Below are 21999 nucleotides of genomic sequence, written 5' to 3'. Positions count from 1 at the left end.
TCTGTGTTTATGTATGTTGCTTATTGTGCATATGCAGTACGTGGCTCGCTCTAGGGATGTGTGTCTTCCATGTTGGTGTTTACTTTGCTGCTGGGACAGGCCACGTCATGGCATGAACGTAGGACCGTGTCTTATTAAGGTTATACTGCTTTAGGGTTCAGTAGTACTATGATCTGAGATTCCTATTTCACATCGTACTGTTTCAGTGTTTCAGCAGCGTGGAATGTTTTGCCAAGAGGTGAAAGAGGTTCTGGTTTAGCCTGTTGAGTGTGAAACCTCCTTTTCATTGTCACTTTAGTCAATTCCTCCACTCACCTATTGGAATTCTACACAGTGTTTCACAACCAGTCCTGCTTCTTCTTCTGTGAAGGCTGGGTTGGTTGAGGTTGGGCGATGATCTCAGTGTGTGATAACCGTCGGCAGGATGCTCATTGTCTCACACAGTCCCAGCCTGGATGGGGGGCGCAGTCAAACCCACATCCTCGCAGTTGTGTTTGCAGTATTTGCACCACAGGCACTTTGCTGTGAACGTTTCTATCTCCCGGCGAGAGGCTAAGCATATCAACCCGTAGTTGTCACCACCGCTGGCAGGCTGGAACATTCTTCCGCTGACTAGTGAGCTAACAAAAGCCAATTAGCTGTTCTTTGGACAAACCAATATTTGTCTGCAAACACAGAATTATTGTTATTTACTTCAGTTTTACTAAACCCTGCGGCAGAGAAGGTAGCAGAAGCCCTGTGCAAGTCGGTCGCACAGTTTTCGACGTGCTGCTGATGCTGTGGGACCGTGCGTCGCTTCCTTATTGAGCGTCACTTCCCTGCTTTTTCACCACATTCCGGCTTCTTAGTTGTCATCCATGGCTCCTGTCACAGGTCAGTCAAACACTGTTTTCCCCGTTATTTTCTTTAACTGTAGAAAAAACAAGTTGAGGAGAGGTAAATCAGATATGACAACAACTAACTCCAACACAAACACAGCGACTGTAGAGAAGAGAAAACAGAGGCAGCGCTGTAGGAGCCGGTGAGGCTGTTAAATATATTACCACTGGAGGACGGCGAATTTCTGCCATTGTTATGTCTACGTCGTGTCCTGCTTAGGAACAGCAACACTGCCCCACAGGGTTTCTCGTGGTATTCCTCCAGTTGGTGTTTATGCAAAGCAGCAGAAAACCTTTTTAAGGCAGTTCAAGGCAGAAACGCCACTCGAGTCAGGAAGCAGAATCCTCGACAGAACCTAAACGAAATAATCCAACTTTCCACTTTTGGCTCTTACTGCTCACAATTGCTTGGTTGAATATTGATGTCCTGCTCAGACCCTCTTACATCCAGTGATGTATTTGAACTAGATATGTGGAGCAGTCTTATCTGTCCTGTTTTGGCTGCACGACTGCGTCGGTCAGCTGAACAAACATTCACGGACAGCGACATCTGCAAAATCCTTGCCTCCTTCTGTTCCCTCACATTAGCTTTCCCTACAGATCCCCTTGGTTTCACTGTATCTCCCCTTTCTGGTTGTCTTAGTTTCAGGTGTCCAGTCTGAAGGTGCCATGTCGGTGATTTGTAGCCCACAATGCCAGCTCAAACCACTGGGACTTTACCTTTACCGGGGAAAAATACCAATCTGTGTGCGGAGCGGCGGTCAGTTGGTGTCCTGCCCCCATCGCACTGAACTGTATTTGAAACCCACTAACTGAGTTTGGACAAAAAAAGGTTTTCAGTGACTAAATTGAGGGAACTCGGCCTGAGTTTGTATTTTCCAATGTAACTTAAGTCCCCCTCCAAATCGGCCATGGTGAAACGACTATCAAATTAGAACTACCGTTTTGTTGTATGATGATTATTTTGATCAATATTGTAGTCACGATTACTAACCATTCACTGAATAAATGTTGGAGTGTGGAATCACAAAGTGGAACTCGAAACATTTCAGGAACTAGTTCTAACGTCCCCCTCTGCTTCCCCCAGCAGATCACACTAGCATGACCACTCTGCCTGTGTGCAGCGGCCGTAAACAAGGCTAGCAAGATGTAGCGCAGTGGGGCTTGGATTTATATTGACCTTCTCCCAGCTGCCGCGCATTGAGACAGCAGCCTACCGACATGTTTGTTGTCTTCAGATGGGGCCGGGTCACACGTCCGTGGCACTTCTCAGTCATGTTTGAAGATTGAAAATTTTAATCTTATTTAATCACAGCTGAGTAAACTTGCGATTAATGGCAAATTAATTAAACTAAATGTAACTTAAAGGAAGACTTTATCAAAGCAACATGTGACATTTGATAGTTAACTGCTTCAGTGCGATGAAACATTTTAACCTATTGAAAGTCAAACCTGTCAAACTGTGCGGTCATACTGATCAGACATCTAAGAGTAGGTTCCATTGCAAAAACGCTAACCATGTGTCACTAGCAGATAATCAAAATTGTGATTCTGATTTAAATTTCCTTGTTTCTTTAACATTGCTAGGCTCCAGCAGTGTATATGTGATGTTCCTGTTACCTCGGAACTTAGACATCTGAGCTGGGAAAGACATTGCCGCCGTGTTCTGTGCGTACACTCAGGGAAGCCATCTTGGATTGTGAACTCATAGTGGTGAGAATTCTCCCACCTTCCGACTGGGAAGTCCAACATCGGGTGATGTAGCTAGAAATTTCCGACCGGATTTAGCATTAGCCGCGATATTTAGCGTACAGTTGATGCTACTAGAAGCAGGTGCTTCATGCTCTAGACGTTGCTGCCTCATGCCATGACCTTGTTGAAGCCTGACAACTGGCAGGTTAGCCATCAAATATCTAGTCAATTATCAACTTTATTGGCCTCTGAATATATAAATGATTTTATTGCGGTGAGCTGGGCTGTTGAGCTGTGAGGAGATTGGGTGCGTTGCATGTTCAAAGACAACTGTCTCACAAAGGGTCATTTTGTCCCCGGCTTATCTGCCTCTGACGTCACAGGACGCCACGTCTCTGTGAAGGTCTTCCTCGGACGCCAGCTTGTGAGCGCTGTGAGCTTCCTACAGTGTAAACGTTTACAAATCACAACAGACTTCAAGACCTGCCCGACATTTCTCTTCCATCATCGCGGCACTCGGAACACAATGGTCTAAAAATTGCTGGGTGCTGACAGCGAGGCGTTGCAGGATGGAATGCCTGATATTTATCAGGAGAAATCGGAGACAGTTTTGCTCGATTCTGTCTTGTCTGGGTGAGTGTGGGCGGGTGTTTATATTCAGCGGGGCGGCCTGCCAGGTGGATCCTCTGTGGAGTTCTTGGTAGGTGCCGGCCAAAAGCTTGCGCGAGGACGGGACTGGACTCGGCAGGCGGGCCGGATGATGTGTGACTGCTGACGAGGCAGCGAGCGCCTCATGCTCAGACTCTCCCCTCCCATCCTGCCATAAACAGGAACGAGCATCTTCGACTGTCAGCCATCATCATTGTTTTCCCGCCTTACAGTGTGGTTCACATCCTGTGTTCGTTCACGTTGCCTCGCTGCTTCCTGATTCGATTCCCGAGCGCTCCTCCTCTGCTCCGGGAAGGTTACTGTCTGTCCCAGATTAGGACGAGCGTGGCAGTGTTTGCTGAGGTTTGGGCCGGCCGCCTCACGTATGAGCGCTCTGGACTGCGCTGGTGATAAAGCTCCGTCTGTGTTTGCCTTCCACTGGTGAAATTTACCTTCACATTAGGGTTGTTCAAATGAAATAAAAGACGTTCAGATTCCACATTGTAGTCATTGGCAACGTACCAGGAAAAGGATGTACTTTTTGTATACACAAGCTCTTTTGTCAAACTGATGGCCTGAGGGCCAAATCCAGCCCGCAAGTTAGTTCATGCGGACGGCAAGTGCTTTGGCTCAAAGCACTGATGTGGCTGGGTTAACCTTGTTGAATGTTGTGATGCTATTGTGCTATGACCAGGCATTAAACTAGGACTTTGAGACTTGGCCTCCCAAGGTCCGTCCACACAATTGTTTCAAACTCACCTGCGTTTTCTTCCTATCAACAGCGTCAGACATATAACATTATAATAACAATATAATAACATTGCTCTTCTCTGCCGTGTCAACCTATGAGAACAAAACAAATATGGCAAAGCCACTGGCCCACAAAGGCATAAGAATCACCGAGTTTTAGGCACGTTTAGGGCAACCTGCGTCCAATTTCTCGTGTTTTTCAGACACCCCTAAAAGCCTGATGGTGACCAAAGTGTTGTCAAGCGTATCATATCTAGCCAGTCAATGGTAGAAGGTGGAGATTATAACTGTCAACACTTAATCTGCTGCTAAAACTGTCCTCCAGGGATTAAATCACAGACCGGCGTCATGTGTTTAGACTCTTATTCCTTGTTATAATGTTTAACTTATAGACATTAAGTTTGGCTCGTGACTTGGATTGTGTTAACGATTTTGGCCCCTGTGATGCACAAATTAAATATGATAAACAACCAGGCTGTGAGATGAGGTAGTGGGTAGCACCGTCGTCTTGGGTTCAAATCCATCTTGAGGCAGCTCAGAGTAGCAGGGTCTGCACCGTAACTCCATCCCACCACCCAGAACGTGACACGGCTGCTGGAACTGAATGGAACTGAAGCAACCTCTGACCTTCTTCTTTGGTCCCATCTGGGGTCGCCACAACTCGTCCTCCACCTTGACCTTGATCATCCTTCCTTCTTCCTCTTCTCCTTTTCCCACCCATCTTCACCTGCTATTTAAAGCCTGCAATTCACCATCCACTAATGCTCACGTTTATCTCTCCCTCTTATCTCTGTTGCTGCCTCTCCTGTGCCAATAAAAACTAAGATCCATGCAGAGCCTGTTCTGTTCCATCCCTGAACATGACCTTTGCTTCACGCAAACTACAATTTTCAACTCATTCATTCATTTCATCTCTCTCACCAAAGTTATCGCCACTCCTCTGTGATGTGAACAAAGCAGCTCTTCATTCAACATGCTACGGGCCAGACCTTTTTGAGGCGTAATCCTCGTCTATTTTTAAAGGTGCTGAGTCAGGCGGTACCGAACGCATCGCTGTGCTGTTGGTTTGACTAAAAGGCAAGTATTATGCTTCATGAAATTAGTGGTGAGGAAGCTGCCGTTTAGCAAGACGAAGGACAGGGAGAGACAATAGAAGCTTTACTGCTTAATCATCGCCGAAGTGTTGGAACACTGACATCGGGTTTCACAACTCTGAAAATAGGGAAACTGCCGTGTCATGTTTCTCAACAGATGATGACATTATTTGACAAATTCAGAAGTGTTTTTCATATTTAGAGACAAGTCATAACGGGAATCAGACCTGCGTATCTTTATCTTAAAAATAGTGTCATGATCTGCGCAGGTTTTGAAGATCTGGCTAGGGGGCCAAATCCGTCCTGCTGGATCATTGTACGGCTTCTCGCGGTCGGACGATGGGAACACTGATGTATGGATCAGAGGATTCCACTTTGCTTCATGTTGACAAAAACACTGGAAAGCCTATTGTGGGGGGACCAAATCCCAGCGTAGGGGCCCCTACACCTCAGGAGAGAACCCTGTAGTTTTGCTTAAATGTTGTGTTTTTCAGTGGAGTTGGTGAAGAAGGAGTAAACAAAGTGTTTGAAACTAACATCGGAGATGCTTTCAGTTTCATTTGCCTCCAACAATCAGGAGGGGACTGGTATTGCGTTTTGTTTAGCCTCTTATTTCCTCTCGGAACAGTTCAATAAATGGACAGTTTATGCGACTTGGAGCGGATGTGAAAGACACTTGTCTGAACGTTTGTTCAGCAAAGTTGTTGTGTTCTTTGGCCGTTTGGTTCCACCTACTGTCAACAGGCCTCAAAGAAAACTTGGGTTTAACCTTTTCAAACGTCACATATGCTTTGCTTTAGGGGTGTTGGAGGTGGTTTAGCTTGCCGATTGATCGTATGGAGAGAGCCGCTGGAATACAGATGCACTGCTGCAGAAGGCCGCGCTCACTCCTCTTTTAAGTCTGATGCTTTGGTTCTCTCAAGGTTTCTGCCGCTTGAGTTTTCCATTCAAATGAACATTTGTTATTCTGCTACTATTAAAGCCGCTGCATCTCCCACAGCAACAATAGCACACATGTTTTTTGTTCATCTTGAAGTACGTGAACTTCTGTGTTGCGTTTGTGAATATATGTTTCAGCCTCGGCTTGTTTCAACTTGAACTAGTTGCCAAACTAGCAGCACCATTGTGAAATGTTTTCCTGCGGGTCAGACGTCAGACAGTGGAGGATAAAGGTGATTTTCTCTTTGGTAAGTAGGTGGAAGCCTGCTGGGAGTATCGCTTTCCAGACGGAGGATTGACTTGCGTTTCCCTTAAGGCAGGAGCCGGTGAAAATCAATGCTACTACGCAGTGTGCGTGTGCGTGTGTGTGTGTGCGTGCACTATATGAATTGAGACAAGAGGTTGAGAGCGTCAAATGTAGGTGTTGGCAATCTCTTGGATTCAATTAAATCTAAAATCAATTTTCAATTTGACAGGATTTTATTTGTAATTCTGATCATGATCTGATTTAATCTGCTTTGCAAGACAGATACAGACTTGTTTGTTTTGGTACTTTCCGTCCGTCTGTGTGTCCAGAACGGGCTGCGTGGTCACGTCAAGATGTCACGCGTAGCTCCATAATAGCAGCTATCTAGCAGGGGGTTTTTTTCACTTAAAAAAAAAAAAAAAAACGTTTTGGGGGCATTCTATATTTTGAATCTTAATCGTGATTCTTACGTGAAATGATTTTTTTTTGGCTCACCAGTGTGAATCTGAGTTTGCTTGCACCGTAACTTGAGTTTTCTTTTCAGTTTTAATTTGAAATTTTCACAGTTTTTCAGTGACGAGGGAGGCTGTGGATGATTCTACAAAGAGAATATATAGCCGAGTTCCAAGGGATTGCAAAAACAAACTGGGTTCTCGCCAGTTTCTTTCTCTTCTAGTATGTCGTGTGTCCTTTTGTTTTTATCGCCGTGTGACCGTAAAAAAGCAGGACATCGTGGTCAGTCTAGACTGGACGTGTCATTCGGTTGGCAATGCTAATGTTCCATGGTGCTGTGCTTCAGCGCTTGCACCTAATTTGGCAGATAAATCCTAAGGAAATCTTTTCTTCCATCATCTGAGGTCACAAACTCTGGGCTACTGAAACCCACGGAGTCAGACTCTGGCAGGTGTGCTTGGTTTCTCTTGGTGCTGACTCGACGTCTTCTTTGCGGGAAGTGACGTCATCTGAGACTCTCAGAGTGGAGCCGTATCTTTGCATGCAGAAGTGCCGTTACTAGTAACGGTTGTGTTTTAAGATAGGAATATAGGAAACCCTCTCAACGATTTGCTTCCTGTTTCATGTTCCTGACGGGCCTAGCGGCTGCAGGCTGGTGAGGAACCTCTGCCGCTCCACTCACTTGAGGGTTGTTAAGTGGCTCAACTTGAGTTTTGAGCTTCTCAGCTTTCACACTTGCCTCCCACGGATCCAATCATTGCTCCAATTCTGTTGAAGAAAGTGAATAATAATGCAGCCTCCTGCTGTGGACGGAGGCCAGGCTGATGTCATCTGTCTGCGTGCACCTTCAGATGGGCTCCAGCCACCCACTCAGGACCACAGCCATCTCAGGCTTGATCAGGAAGGAGAGAACAGAAGTGGCGACGTCTCTGCTCATATGTGGCTGTTTTGTTTTTCTTCTCCCATCTGTGTGAGCGCAGCAGCTTGCTGAGTTCATGGTGCTGTGTGGGGCTGCTGCAGCATGAGTGTCTGTGTGTGTGTGTGAGCAGCCACGTGGTCAGCAGGTGAAGCCCCAGGATTCAGGCTCCATGGATGCATCATCCTGTGGGATCTTCATTGTTTCTGGTGAAGCAGCTGAATCTCTCGCTGCCTGGACACTGCAGGAAACTGCCATGTCTAAGTAACTGTGAAACAGAGGAAGAGTTTCTCCTGGCAGGCGTGTGTGAAACTGGAATGTTGCCGATCGACAGTTTCGGTTGAGGTGGGGCGGAAGACGGGACCGCTGTCGTTGAATTCGGAACATCAGTTGAGTTGCCATTGTAAACTGACACCCTTGTCCTGGACTTGTGTTTATATAGAGATTACCATGTTTGTGTGAGTAAAGCTGCATCGAGTCGGCCGGTCCGGATCTTTAAGGTTTGTCAGCTCCTCATCTCCAGCTGGGTTCGCGGAAGCTCCTCCTGAAACTGCAGGGTCGGGGACAAGTGTCTCTGCCTCTTCTCTCCCACAAAATCCTCCTCTGGAGGTTGCGAAACTCTCCACCAGGATCCGAACATCTTTTTGTCAGGCAAATTAGAAGCAGCGATGTGGCTGGCTACCATGAGTCAGCACATTAACATAAGCTCATTAGCACATTCCCTTTTGTGATGTTTCGCCTTCGAGGCGTCAGAGAAGACACTTTATTTAGCACCTGCGACTCACAAGGTGACGATGATCATTCTGGGTTTCCGTTTCATCAGTTGAAAATGCAACCTTCATACTGGTCTGATCGCGACCTGCCGACGCGTGGCGCCACTCGCAGGCAGCACTTCTTCTGGAGACAGGATTCAGATCCGGTGGTTTGTTTACGATGGCAATAAGACTTAACTATCCCTTGCGCATCGTCCTGTTTTCCAAACCATTCCCTCGGCAGTTATCCTGACTCTTAGTGAGAAGATGTGTTAGTGTTTCTCTCCATAGTCCATCAATTGTATGTGGTGTTTCAGTTATACTAAAACTGTCCTCAACCAGGTATTAAAATTCTTATTCGTGTTTTTATCAATGGACACATATGAAGGAGGTGAGGAAGAGAGTGCAGGCAGGGTCTGGTAGGACTTCAGTTAGGGATGGCTCAGTCAGTAGTATTTGCTTCATTGTGGATGAGTCACTCCGAGAACTAATGCTGGCACTAGTAGAAGAACCCTCTAACTTGGTGCAGTAGTCAAAATAAAATAAAAATAAAATAAATAAAATGGAAAAAATTGAAAGAAACTGATTCTGGCAGAACAACTGATGAAGGCTTTTTGTTTTTAGACCTAGGAGTTGGAAGAGTCAGAGACTGAGGTCACTGGGGGATGGAATCAGGAATGAGTATTTCACAGGGACATGAGGAGACGTTTTGGAGGAACTTATTGTTATTTGTTTTCGTGTCAGTGACTGAGGCTCTGGTCCTTATTGGTAGCTGGAGTGACGCTCTGTATTTTCTATTTTATTTAGACCGTCTGTGTTTACAGCTGCTCCACTTCACAATACAAGTGTGTGTAGAGACTTGAGAGAGAGAACATGATGGTGGAGGCTTGTAAGAGCGATGTGTGTGTGTGTGGGGTTTCCAACTCCTGACCGCTCACAGGCATCCAGAGAGCCACGACATGACACCACCGTCCCTCAGAAGAGCGGGATCTCAGCCAGGTTCTCCAGCTGGTTCTCCTTCTCACGGCTTTGTTTGTGTGGTGGGAATTTGCTTTTAGGAGGAAGAACGGGCCCTCACAGAACACTGCAGTCTGTTATCAGCACGTGCAGTGGGCCGCATGCATCAGCGCGAGAGAGGAAGAGCACGAGGTCAAGGACGGGCTCCCCGTGACTGTGCCGGAATGAGTCGTTGCACCGCTGATAAAAGGCTTGATAGCGTGGTGGGTTTGGTACTCAGGTGTTTCTCACTCACCGTGTGGCCACATTACTGTATTGAGTGTCATAAACCCGTCACAATCTCATAAACGTGTCGGTACTCATGAATGATTATACACGTTTGCAAAGTTTTCCATGACACTGCTTCTGCCGTTCAGGCTTTATCTGTGTACTCTTGCACCAGCGGCTATATAGATATGTCGTCTCATCTGGGACAGATTTCATCTCAGCATGAATCTTTATCAAAACCAAATTTGAGCTTGAGTCATGCTGAGCCTTTCTGCCAAGACTCTGAGTCTGGTCTGCGTTGCCGGTAAAACGCCGGCGTCACTTGCACTGAGGGCTGGTCCCTGCCAGGCTTCAGCCCGTCCCTGGTTCTGTTTTCACTCCCTGAGAGGATCCTCAGCTGTAGAGCGAAGGATGTCGCCTCTAGGGCTGGAGCCATACGCTCACCTCCCCATACAAGTCATTCATCTTTCCGACACACTTGCATCATTTCCTGAGCCCCCAAAACTGCAACATACGGGGCTGCTATTTCTGTCTGAGTTAATGAAGAGAACAATGAAAATATCGATTTATATCGGAGAATCGATGAAATCTCTGCTGTCAGCGAATGTCGCGGTAGCACTTTGGTTCTCAATGGCTTGGTTTGAAGGGTTCGCGCCTCTAAATCCAGGACCATAGAGAGAGATGGTGCAATGTCATGAGGACACCCTAACCTCGTGGTGAAGACAGAGCTGAGCTAAAATTCACTCAGTCATCCCAGAGAGACTCAAAGTTGAACAGCTTACTGAGGATGAACAAAGCTGCTTGCAGTGACTCCTCCATCCGAGAGGAGGCCCTAGGCCAGACCCGTGACACCCTGGAGAGTTGGTGTCTCTCAGCTGACCTGGCAACACCCCTGGATACCCACCGAAGCGCCGGAGGAGGAGAGATAAGCAGCCCCCGAACACGCAAGGCCTTTCCCCCCACAGCTCTTCTTAGTTTTGTCTAATCCTAACGGTACTCTGACCCGTTTCCTGATGTACTTCCCAGTTGAACAGTAGAAGTGTATCAAAATGGAGCACATCCGTGGAGCATCCCTGAGGGCACTTGCTCCTATAGAGCTGGAGCTGCAGAGCATGTAAACAGAGCAGGATCCTTTACTCGCCGCCACATGTGACTCATCATACGCTCATGGTTGGATGTACAGCTCTTCTGTGCTGAAGTCCCCTGCTCATAAGTCGCTCTCACGCTTGCTGAAAGTAGAGCAGGGAATGTGGTACTTTTCTGAGGGGAAGTTGGCGCTCGCGCCCGTTTAAAAATAATCGTCTGGCAGAACCAAACTGAAATAATGTGTTCATTATTCAAACTGTACCATCCACAACACCAAGTGTACTGTCTGGAGTTTGTTGTTCTTTGATAGAAACCGTGTCCATCAACCCATTTTTACTGCTTATTTGAGGTCATGTTCCAGAGGCCTATATCTTCACCCAGAAACTTTCTCTCGTGGAATACTTCCCTTACGCAAGAACATGACCCCCAAGAGGTTCACCCTGGACAGGACCTTCATTCTGGCCTCTTCAATTCAAGTTGAAGGTCCTGACTCTTTTTATTCTTTGGCGTGTTTGAGTCAGACACGACAGCGCAGTTCCCTGTGTTGTGCTACACTACAGCGTGAGCAGTAAAAGGCCAGGCTATAGGTGGAAGGGGAGGTGAATAAATAATAAAGGGATTGCTGGTGTGGAGGTATAGCACTTAGCCCCTCCCCCACTACTCTCAATAATCGAGAGCGCTGTAGAATAATGAGATTGTGTAGCTGTTCTGGCCTCCAGCTGGGCCTAATTGTTTAATGTGTTTGGCGGACTCCTCCGCCTGACTGGAAGGCAGCGCTCGCAGTGTACTGATGGTAAATAGTCCTGTTCTTTACATCAAATGTGGAAGCAGAAGGACGGACGGCGGAGTCCAGCAGTCGGTTTCAAATGAGTTGTGTCAACAGAGCGTGGATATTAACTGACTGGCGGCGGCTGTGAAAGGACGCACTGTGCAGCGGTGTGAAAGGCCTTCAGTCAGAGCAGTGGCCGTATTTGCCTAGTGGAAATCCACCAGAGGTTTGGATGGTGTTTCCAGTGAGGCTCCGCTCTACAGGTGTGTCTCCTCACAACCTGCTGTCCCACAAACAAGAAGATGAAAGTCTGTTTTGGTGCTCTCTTCCACGACTTGCTCGCTCGGGTCAGCGCGAGAGAACAAGAGCTCTGTCAGACGGGGGATAAAGAGAGTCTGTTTCACTGGAGAGCTCTTGAACAAGTAAAGTTAATGTGTCATCCGAGGACCGAGCCGACCGACGGCCTTATCTTAACATCCTGCTCTTCTCTCTGCTCCCATTATTTGCTCTTCCTCAGTGGCGTTTTCTTTCTGAAGACTGTGGTTGAGCATACGTTTGTCACAGGAAGCTGACGTGCACTCTTCACACACAAGTTTCCTGTTTTCATGTGCGTAAATTCTAAGGCATCTCCTCAGTTAATGATTTCATTAGGGCTGTCAAAATGGCCGCGGAGTAATCCATCGTCATGATTAAAAATTATAACGTTATTAACCCATCTGCTGCACAGAATGACTCACTGAGGCCCAGTTTCCACCGGATGCTTCTGCAGCGCGGCACTTTTTCCCCGCTGCCCACATAACCACGTTTAGCTGGACATGCTAGACTACACGCTTATTTCTGGACAAAAGATCGGGAACTTCCTCAGCCTGTCCCGAGTTTATCTGGACCAGTGATGGGGCTGACGTGACCTGCAGCTTGTCACCAGTCTTCAGGACTGTAGCGCCTCTAGCATGATCCACTGTTTTCAGGAATAAAGTGTCTGTTTATTAATGGCGACATGCCTGGTGGTGCGTTCAGGTGTGTCAGAAATCAATGTTCCCTTTGTTAATAACAAAATAAGCTTTTGAGTTTTTTGCATTTTATATGGAATTTGGAGCGTTCAGGTTCTGTTTTTTGTTTGATTCACGAAAACAGTATCTCAATCTCTTGGCAAGTGTCCGCTTCACCGCAGGGCAGGGGTCAGGAACCTTCGGCTCGTGAGCCAGATGTGGCTCTTTCGACGAAGGAGTCTGACTCATATCACATGTGAGCAGACCTGGCCAACCTGCGGCTCCTGAGCCACATGCGGCTCTCTCCCTGATTTCATGCGGCTCTTCACCAAATGAGCCGCCGAACTGGCTGGGGTTTGGGTAAAGTTGCTGTTGAGATGACTTGCGTTTCTTTGTGAATATACTTGCAGTACGTTCAATACCGAGTCGTGACTTAGAGTGCCATCAGATCCACGACTGACATGACTTACTTCCACTTTGTCCTTCCCTAAACTGAAGGTCTGGCGTGTGTTTCACCTGTGATTCATTGTTGATGGTGGTGAAGTCCGTTGAATTCAGTGGAGTGAAGATGAGACGCTCCAGTCTGCAGCGTGGCTCACACACACACAGACCGGGGCCACGTTATTGGTGGCATGAGCCACGTCCAAAAACAGAGAAGTCAAATCAATGGCGTAGACATTTCTATCTACGCCGCTTGATATTTCCTAGAGGATCACTGTAAAATGTATGGATTTTAAAAATACATGCACAAGAGACATACGCCGGACGTGAACCAGCAACCTTGTGACACACAGGGTTGTGCTTTAACCGCTATACTGCCGCTAAGTCACGTGACCAGCTGCTCAGGTGAAGCCTCACAGCCTGACATGTTTGTAGCCCAGTCAACCGATCACAGAAGTTGATCACTATAATATGGAATTCCACTAGGAAACGAGTTTCATGCTGCGAAGATTGAGCCACGTCACATCAGACCAATGAAACTACATCTTATTGAGATCAAAGCTCTAATATGTGCTGTTATGTTATTCATTTATTTTTCATGCAAACATGAACTGTTAAATGTGTAATTGAAATACGCTTAAAAAAAGATATTTAACCATGTTTGAAATCAAAAACAGTCCACAGTAACTGGGTGACTGATCTTGATCTGACTCTGACGTCACTCCCAGTGCCTGCCTCAGTATCTTCACCTCAGAACAGAACTTCCTCTCTGAGATCAAATGATCAAAACCACAAACCATCATTGATTCCATTTCTGATTACTGAGACAGTTCTTTACAAGTGGGTGTTTGCAACAAGTGTTACATGTCGGTGATGCACACAGCCCTGGTTTCACCGTCTCTCTCTGACCTGAAATCTTGTTCTGTTCATGGAACACTTTGTGTAAGTTTTGCCCTCTGACGGACAGTTCTGCCTAGTTAAACTAAAGAGACATCATGGATGGGTGGAGGCCCCCGAGATGCTCATTCAAGTGGGTGTTGCCCCACTTTATGATGGCGTTATTGCCCTCAGTGGATTGCTTTTCTGATTGTTTACAGGAAGTGTGGTGATGGCCCCCTGTATTTGCTCAACTTGTTTTCCTTCTTCCTGCAGAAAAGCTGATAGCGTATCAGAGGGAGTTCCACGCCTTGAAAGAACGCCTTCGTGTGGCGGAGCACAGGACGTTGCAACGCTCCTCTGAGCTCAACAACATTCTCGAGCAGTTCAGGCGAGCCATTGCTGAAACCAACAGCAGCAAGGATGCACTCACAAACTTCTCTGGTGAGTTGAGCTCACTACGTTCAAATGGCCACCGACCCACAACAAGTAAGTACTCGGATGTGCGTTGGATGCAGTGGTGGGCGGCGTCTGGTCCTTTCAAGGTTTCTGTCGCAAGGGGTGGCTTCTCTTGATTCGGTTGCAGTTGCTCTTGCTCTTGGTGGGTCGCTCAAATCGCTCTGGTACCAGAGGGAGTGTGAGATCAGGCCTTCATCTATTGGTCACTTCAAATCAAGTCAACCGCCACCTAGCTCATCCTAGTCACATCCAGCCATGAACCTCACAGGTTCTCTTCTTTATGGTCCAACGCTTGTCTCTCCTGTCCTCCACAAACCATCTGGCTTCCCCAGCTTCTCCAAACTCCCCCCACACATGCCCCTCTGATAGACTCAATTCGGATCTTCTCCATTCCCATCGCTCCCCCTGACAACCTCAATATCTCCAGCTGTGATTGGACTAACTCTGGTTCTTGAGTCTCCAAGCCACAGTGACCACGACTTCCCTGAAAAGCTTCCTGTTCACAGACGCTACCGTCGTCTCCATGCCGCCTGCACTCTCTTCTTCGCCTCCCTTCATGTCTGACCTTTACTCCGGTTGACAGATCCCTAGTGTTTGAACTGTCTTCATCTCCACCCCCTCCCTGATCCCACCCTCCCACCTCCTCCTTTCTCTCACTTCAAATCACCATATCATCTCCAAACATCATCGTCCTCGGAGGCTGTTTAGAGCAGCCCTGTGGGCTGTTTGAACTTTGAGGGCCACAAACAGCCCTCAGGAATGTCTCATCTGTGATGCACTCATTCATAATCAAAGACATGCGTAATGAGTGAGATAGATAAATACATAGATGCTCTGCAAACCCGTCGAGTGACATCTTGGTTTTGTTCCAGACGAGACACAGAAACTACTCAAGGAACTTGCAAACAGAAAACCTCTTCAGGTGCCAAACATCTACCACCACCTCCCCCACCTCCTCAACAATGAAGGAAGCCTGCAGCCGGCCGTGCAAGTGGGACTTGGCCGCACAGGAGGTAGGACGAAACACAGAATCGCCGCTCTGAATCCCCAAGTGCCGCGCTTGTGTTCAATATCAACGCGACAAACTCTCCCGGGACCCGCCTCCCGCCGCGCAGCCAAGCATGTCTCAACAAATATCTGCTGCTGACGAGTTCACGGCATTTATCCCCTGAAAGATCAGGCTGATAAATGCTGGCAGAGTTGGAGGTAATTACAGTCTATACATAACTTACCTCGCCAGCTATGCATCACACTTCCTGGCTTCAAGATCAGGCATTTCCCCTGCTGCCTGTACATTCCTTCCCCTTGTTTTCCTATCGCTTTCCTCTGATATTTATTTAGCACTTCAGGATTTCCGAATGCCAACTTCCTGTCGGACAACATCGAAAATGTCTTTTGGGTCGCGAAATAAAAATGTAAAATGTGATGGCTGTGGCTGCGGAGAGTTGAGAGAGTTGTTTACAACTTTGAGTCTCTCATGAATGGCTCCGCATCCTGAGAGAGTCGGTGACTTTTGCTCTGATGCCACTCACAGAAAACTATTAGATAACTCAATAGTCACGAATACATGTTTGAACCTGACAGACCTGTTATGGATCTTTGTGTCCAGGATCAGAGAGTCAGAGTGGAACTACAGTTGTTAAACTGGTGTTGAGAAACTTTGTGTTGGGTGTGAAAAAGACACCCGTCCTTGATCCCTCGCTTGTCGGACCAGTTCTACATCCTCACTGAGACTGTAGGAAACTTAACTTAAGTACGTCTCGAGGTTGAAAACTTGCAGCAAAGCCTCAAGAGACAAGGAACGAAAGGGTTTTGTCCTTGACTTCTGGCCTGTTAAATCTCCTTAAAGACAAGTTATTAACATTCTGTCAGTCTTTTGACTTGGCACTGGCAGTTGGAGTGGAGACCAAAACATCTTCTGTCCTTTTTGAGTCTCTCACAATCTAACATCTCTTCTTCTTTTATTAGCCACAAACTCAGACGTCAGTGTTTATTTCATATCATTGTGTTTTGACGTTTGATCCCACCAGGATCAGACATTTACATCACCTGCTCTTTACAGAGATCTGGAACTCAGGAAGTGACATGATGTGGATGAATAAAACACATCAGCAGGAAGCGTGTATATAGCATACAGTGGCTGATGAAATGAAGAGGGTGGAAGGTCCAGTCCAGGTTTGAGATGAAACTCTTCTCCTGGTGGTGGAGTTTGAGTAGCTAGGGGTCTTGTTCTCGAGTGATCGAAGGATGGAGCTGGACTGGTGCTACGTCTTCAGATCTTAGCCAAAAGATGATTTCTACTCTCACATGTGGTCACAATTGGTTTGACCGGCCTGATAGTCCGTGTACGTCTGGAGGGTGTGGAGAGCTTTACATGAGGAGAAACCACCCTAACCCCCGGTGTGTCGCTAAACTACCAGACTGCAGAGGGCGTCGCTCTGCGTCAGCATAGCACGAGTTGTGCTGTTGTTACAAGTCGCACCGACAGATCAAGAAAATCCAAAAAGCATCTGGAGGAGGACCTTGGCCTCTCCTCTGAGCAGCCCCAGGATGTGCTAGTCAAGTCGACCTTGGAGCGCCTCAAGAGTCCAGCAAAAGTTGGGAGAGACCAAGTCAAAACCAACTCCACCACAGTGAGGCAACTAAAACTGGCCTCAATGAGAATATGGTTTTACTGATTTATGTGCAGTTATAAAAGAAGACTGACTAAAGTTGGAGCTGTTGCCAAGCATTGGAGACCAAGTTCTGCTCGCTTGAAAGCTGTGGAAGGCTGTGTTGAAGGGATTAAAAACAGCAGCGCCTCGATGTTTACGGCCGACCCTTGGGAGCGGAGCTCGTATTGACAATGACTTGAGGCTGAGGGGAATTCCTAAGTTGTATACACAAAGGTGGGGGTGGTGGGATGGCTGAGCGTGGAGCTGAGCAACAGACGGCCAAGGCATTACTGATGTTGCTTGGCAGGAGACAGAGTAGAGACTGTGGAAGGGCAGAGGTCGCCCGTCTCATGACTTGCCAAAAGAGCAACATGTTTGGAACCATTGGGCGTGAGTGACAATAATACTCTTGTTGGCCTGACACTGGAGGGGTATCAGTCGAGGCTGCTTCTAATCGTTATTAGTTTCAGCGTCCTCCCAGTGTATTAATAACAGCCCTGTTTCTCGGGCCAGGAATACCAAACAAAAGAACGGCTCAGTCTGCATGAAACAAGTGGCCAGAATTAAGAGGATTGGAGGGGTCATGTTGGTGTCTGGGGGCAGAGGTGGCCGGCGGCTCGTGGAGTCATGTGGTCCAAGTCATGGTGCAGGGATCAAAAATAGTGGCCACTTTAAAGCCCCGGAGCGCTTCAGTCGATCATAAACACTTGCCTTTGAGAAGCTACCAAAACAGCCAAGGAGTCGCCAACCTGCAGTGGTCAGTACCCGACAGTTCCCAACCCGCTGAGGTGCTTATCTTTCAGTGTAACTTAGATGGATGTGTGCGCTTGGTGAGAGCTCTCCGTCGACTCCCCTGAAATGAAAGCGAAGCTGGGTGATGGAGGCGGACGTGGGGTCAGCTCCACTCAGCTGCTCTGACACGTATTATCACTCACTCGCCGTCTGCCACCCTGCCGTATTCTGTCACTCCTCGTCTCCTCTCCTTCCACCCACACTCTCCTTTCATCCTCGACCTAGATTCCGCTGGTGGGTGTTGCTATCAGACACGGAGCTCAGTGTGAGGAACACAATGCTAAAGTGGGACAGATTCTCCACGCCGCCGCCACGGCACCCTTTCTCAAGTCCAGCGTGGAGCTCCTTCATTGTGGACCTCACGCTTGTGCCTTTTGTTGAGGCCTTCTCAGCCGAGTCAGCACATTTTCTTTTCTTACGCCACATATACGCTTAAACGCGCAAACACAATCAGCCGTCGCTGCTGGACCTTCTGGGCTTGTATCCACCGCATGAAGCGGAAGCTTGAGCTTGAAGTCCAAGATGTGATGAGATCATTTTAAATATGGATTCCTGCGAGTCGTGAGTCAGCATTTTAGTGCTTCTGCATTTTCACTGTGGTGACATCATGAGTTCAACCAAAGAGCTGACTCATCGTTTACAACGATGGATCCGTAGTTGGGACTTGTCCCTCAGAGCGAACTTCCTTCTGTGGCGCCACGATGAGACTCACGACGGGTCCTACTGTCACCGCCGACCATGAGCATGAGGTTGTGTACACAAGCTGTTTGTGTGTGTATTCTCCGCTGGACTCTCTAGACAGTGATTGAGAGGCTCACTGCCATGTAGCATTTTCAAGATCATACTTGGGAATCAACTACGGTCAGGAGAGTTTTAATCTCAATTAATTTCACTAAAGATGAGTGAACTCACGATTTATGTCAAATTGATCACACAATTTGTATTGTTTTAACTTAACTTAAAGGGTGATGTTCTCAACTCCAGTGTGGCCAGTGATGTTCTGCTGTTAGCATGTTGCTGAGCCTCTTCAGAGCCTCTGAGGTGATTCTAAAGAATGTTCTGGACAGTATCTGTCATGTTGGGTCGCTGGAGTAAACAAATGTTTGCAGGAGGAAAGCATCATTGGCCTCTTCTGTTAAGTTACATACAACAGATAAAAAATGTGCGATTAATTTGCCATTAATCGCGAGTTAACTTGGCTTTAGTGTGATTCCTTGAGATTCAAAACTTCAATCTAGTGACAGCCCTAATCCAACTCTGAAGTTTTTGGGTTTGTTTTTCTTGTTTGGATGCAGGAGCACTCTCTTAATGGCCCTTCCTCACAGTGTCACAGTGAAGAGGGAAGACGGAGCCCTTCGTCTGTGGGTGTCAAACTAGCTCCTCTAATGCAGCACTAATGGAATCAGTCAGCGGCTTTCTGTGGCTGTGCTCTCTTGAGCATTTCAATTCCTTATGAATCAGACATAAAGACGACATTTCAGCTCCTCACAACTACTGAATCATTTTGAAAAAACGTAAGAGATTCTGTTGCAGAGGAAGTGGCTTTGTTCTTGAGCTTGACCTGGGTCTCGGCCCCTCAATCTTGGCCCTGTCTTGGGCTGGTCTCAGGTTAGGTGGACTTGACGATTGAGCTTGCCAGGTATCCTGGACACACTGGAGCAACTCTCAGTTGACTTGAGAACACCAGAGAAGTCTGGGCGTCTTTGCTCAGGCTGCTGCCCCCACGACCTTGCCGCGTGTGAGGTCTCTGCTTGTTATTGGAAGTTAATATCCAATTGTTTATCTTCATTTAAATGAATTAAAATGGATGTCAAAAACCCTTCGTAAATGTGCCGTCCAACTCTTCCATTATGAATTCTTCCACTGAAGGCATGGAGATAAGATTTGAGAAGCTGATAAGGAGACGCTTGCGTAACTGGGTTAAGGAAACGTGATGCTGCTGAGCGGCGGAGTTCGGATCTACCTACACAAACATTCTGCTCTTCACACTCGCCGCTCTGCTTTTACAGTTACCATGGTGATGGGGATCCCAACAGTGAAGCGGAAGGTGAAGTCTTATCTGGCGGAGACGTTGCGTTCGCTTATAGACAAGCTGTCACCAGAGGAGAAGCTCGACTGTGTCATCATCGTTTACGTCGGCGAGGTGAGCGCTGCAGACGTGAGGCCTCAGCACGGCCGACCCCAGGTCTCACCGCAGCTCTTGTCTCCGCAGACTGACCTGGAATATGTGCAGAGTGTGGTGGCCGACCTGGAGAAGGAGTAAGCGCGGCTCACCCGTGTGAACCCACCTGCCGATGTCCCTCTGACTTTGTCTCCGCTTCAGCTTTTCCACAGAACTGAGTTCAGGTTTGCTGGAAGTCATCTCCCCCCCTGCTACCTTCTACCCCGACCTCACCAACCTCAAGGAGACGTTCGGCGACTCCAAAGAGAGAGTCAAGTAAGAGCTGCTTTCTATAAATCCCTCCAAGCTGCTGTGGCGCAGAGTTTGTGTCGCAGGATTGCAGATTAGACAGGAGATGGGTCCAAGTCGTGGGGGGTAAAGTAGGGGAGGGGGTGGAGAGGGCTTTGATTTGGGAAGCTTAGTATTCCAGTGGTGTGTCTCAAAGTCAGATCAAGGTCAGCCGCAGCAGCACCTCTCTCACTCTGTCGTCTCTTTATCAAGTGAGCTAATCTTGTGTTACAACACAGTTTTCCTCCTGAAGCAGCTGGAGCTTAATCTGTGTAGTCACTGACTTCTGGGTTTTTTTTTTCGATCTTCTGGCTCGGGGTGGAGAGCAAAGATGGGATAATGGTGACGTCACCGACGCGTGGGGTCAGAAGTGTCTGTCATCCCGGAGACGTCTGGGTGTCACTTTGAAACCACCCGAGGACCAACACCAGCGTAATCCAATGTGAAAAGAGCATTAAACGCCAAAAATAAGTTTGCACTCTCCCAGATGAAGGTCTCATCTTCGCAGATTTGCGAGCCATTTGCCTAAATGACGGTGGCATTATTAGACTAATGAGTCCGAGTCCCTGAGTGTGGCGTCACATGCCATCAACCATACTGTGCTTTTAAGCTGCATCACTCTGGAAGGATCTAGATATGAGAGATGCTTCCGCCTAAGCCGCCGTGTATTTACTCATCTGTGGACCTCTTGGGTCATGAACAGACAGCTGGGCTGCACTATGTTTTATTAAAGCTTTAAATGCCCGGAGATGGATCACACTGATGACATCGCACTTGGCCCCGACATTCTCAGCGACGGAGGGAAACATTTTATCATGGTTTATCTGAGACTGAAGCTTGAACCAAGCCACTGATCATTGATCATGCAACTGTGTTGTGGTTCCTTCATATGCCTCAAAAACACTGGCTGTTTTCCTGCAAAGGAAATCTGATCTCTCACTATCGGTCCAGTCGACACTTCCTGTCTCGTGGGTCCTTCGTGCACGGGCTGGATTATTCCTGCGGGTCCTTCTGATCCCACTTCTAACGCCAACGGGCGCAGAGCGAGTGGAATATTTGCCCCACTCTGGCCTTGAATTATTGTCCTCAGCAGGAAAAACCTGCAGCCAGAGCGAGTCATAGTGCGACCGTCGCTCTTCTGGAGGTGAACCCTCAACTTTGCTCCTCAGTCAAGCGATAGCGTCAGTAGCTGCAATGTAGACAAGTTCTTCTTCTCTGAATAGCCGTGCGGTGAGGCAGGAGCAAGGAAGAAGTTGCCCTCGCACCATGACTGCCTTGCCATCAGTTCTAGTCTGGTGAAACCACCACGGACACGCGCAAGCAAGCCCAAGTTAGATGGAACAAGCTTGTGCCATCCACACCTCTGACACCATCTGACCTGGCCCTGGTCTTTAAACCAGGCGCCAACTCAACCTGTGACAACTGACTCACATTGATTTTTATCTAAACCATGGGTTCAAATGGATCCAGGAAGAGCCGCGGCAGGTGCAGCCAGTCAGGTGTCTGGAGACTGTAATCTGATGCTGCTTGTTTCAGCTGCACCTCATTGGTTAAACTGTGTGTGTTTGTTTGGTCATAATGCCCGCTTGGTCATAATGTATACAGTGGCAGAGACTTCTCTGTCATGGTGACTGACGTCATGGTGTTCTCTCTGATCAGATGGAGAACGAAGCAGAACCTGGACTACTCCTTCCTCATGATGTATGCCATCAGCAAAGGCGTTTACTACGTTCAGGTATGACTTTTACTCGGTGGAGAGAAACACTGTGTCCCATTTCTCACCCTAACACTCGTTTTTCACCCTAACACTGGGTTTTGCGCGTCACATGTCAGTGTCCTGTCCTGTGTCCAATCCCACTTCTTCTCCGCTGGTTCACCAAACCAAGTGAGA

The 21999-nt window shown here is 47.6% G+C and overlaps 1 protein-coding gene across 2 annotated transcripts in view; it reads left to right on the top strand.

Moving 5' to 3' along the window:
• Window positions 1-21999, top strand: part of mgat4a (alpha-1,3-mannosyl-glycoprotein 4-beta-N-acetylglucosaminyltransferase A) — a 30796-nt gene that overhangs the window by 1652 nt on the left and 7145 nt on the right. Inside the window, exons 2-7 of one of the 2 annotated variants that reach the window (XM_053876413.1) lie at window positions 14031-14243; window positions 15086-15226; window positions 19669-19802; window positions 19872-19918; window positions 19983-20096; window positions 21768-21843. In XM_053876413.1, the coding sequence (XP_053732388.1) occupies window positions 14031-14243; window positions 15086-15226; window positions 19669-19802; window positions 19872-19918; window positions 19983-20096; window positions 21768-21843 (725 nt within the window). The remainder of the gene's footprint in view (window positions 1-14030; window positions 14244-15085; window positions 15227-19668; window positions 19803-19871; window positions 19919-19982; window positions 20097-21767; window positions 21844-21999) is intronic. The other variant, XM_053876414.1, reaches the window with a different exon arrangement.

Source organism: Synchiropus splendidus, chromosome 10 (assembly GCF_027744825.2).
Source record: "Synchiropus splendidus isolate RoL2022-P1 chromosome 10, RoL_Sspl_1.0, whole genome shotgun sequence".
Taxonomy (NCBI): domain Eukaryota; kingdom Metazoa; phylum Chordata; class Actinopteri; order Syngnathiformes; family Callionymidae; genus Synchiropus; species Synchiropus splendidus.
This window is presented reverse-complemented; position numbering and strand designations above follow the sequence as displayed.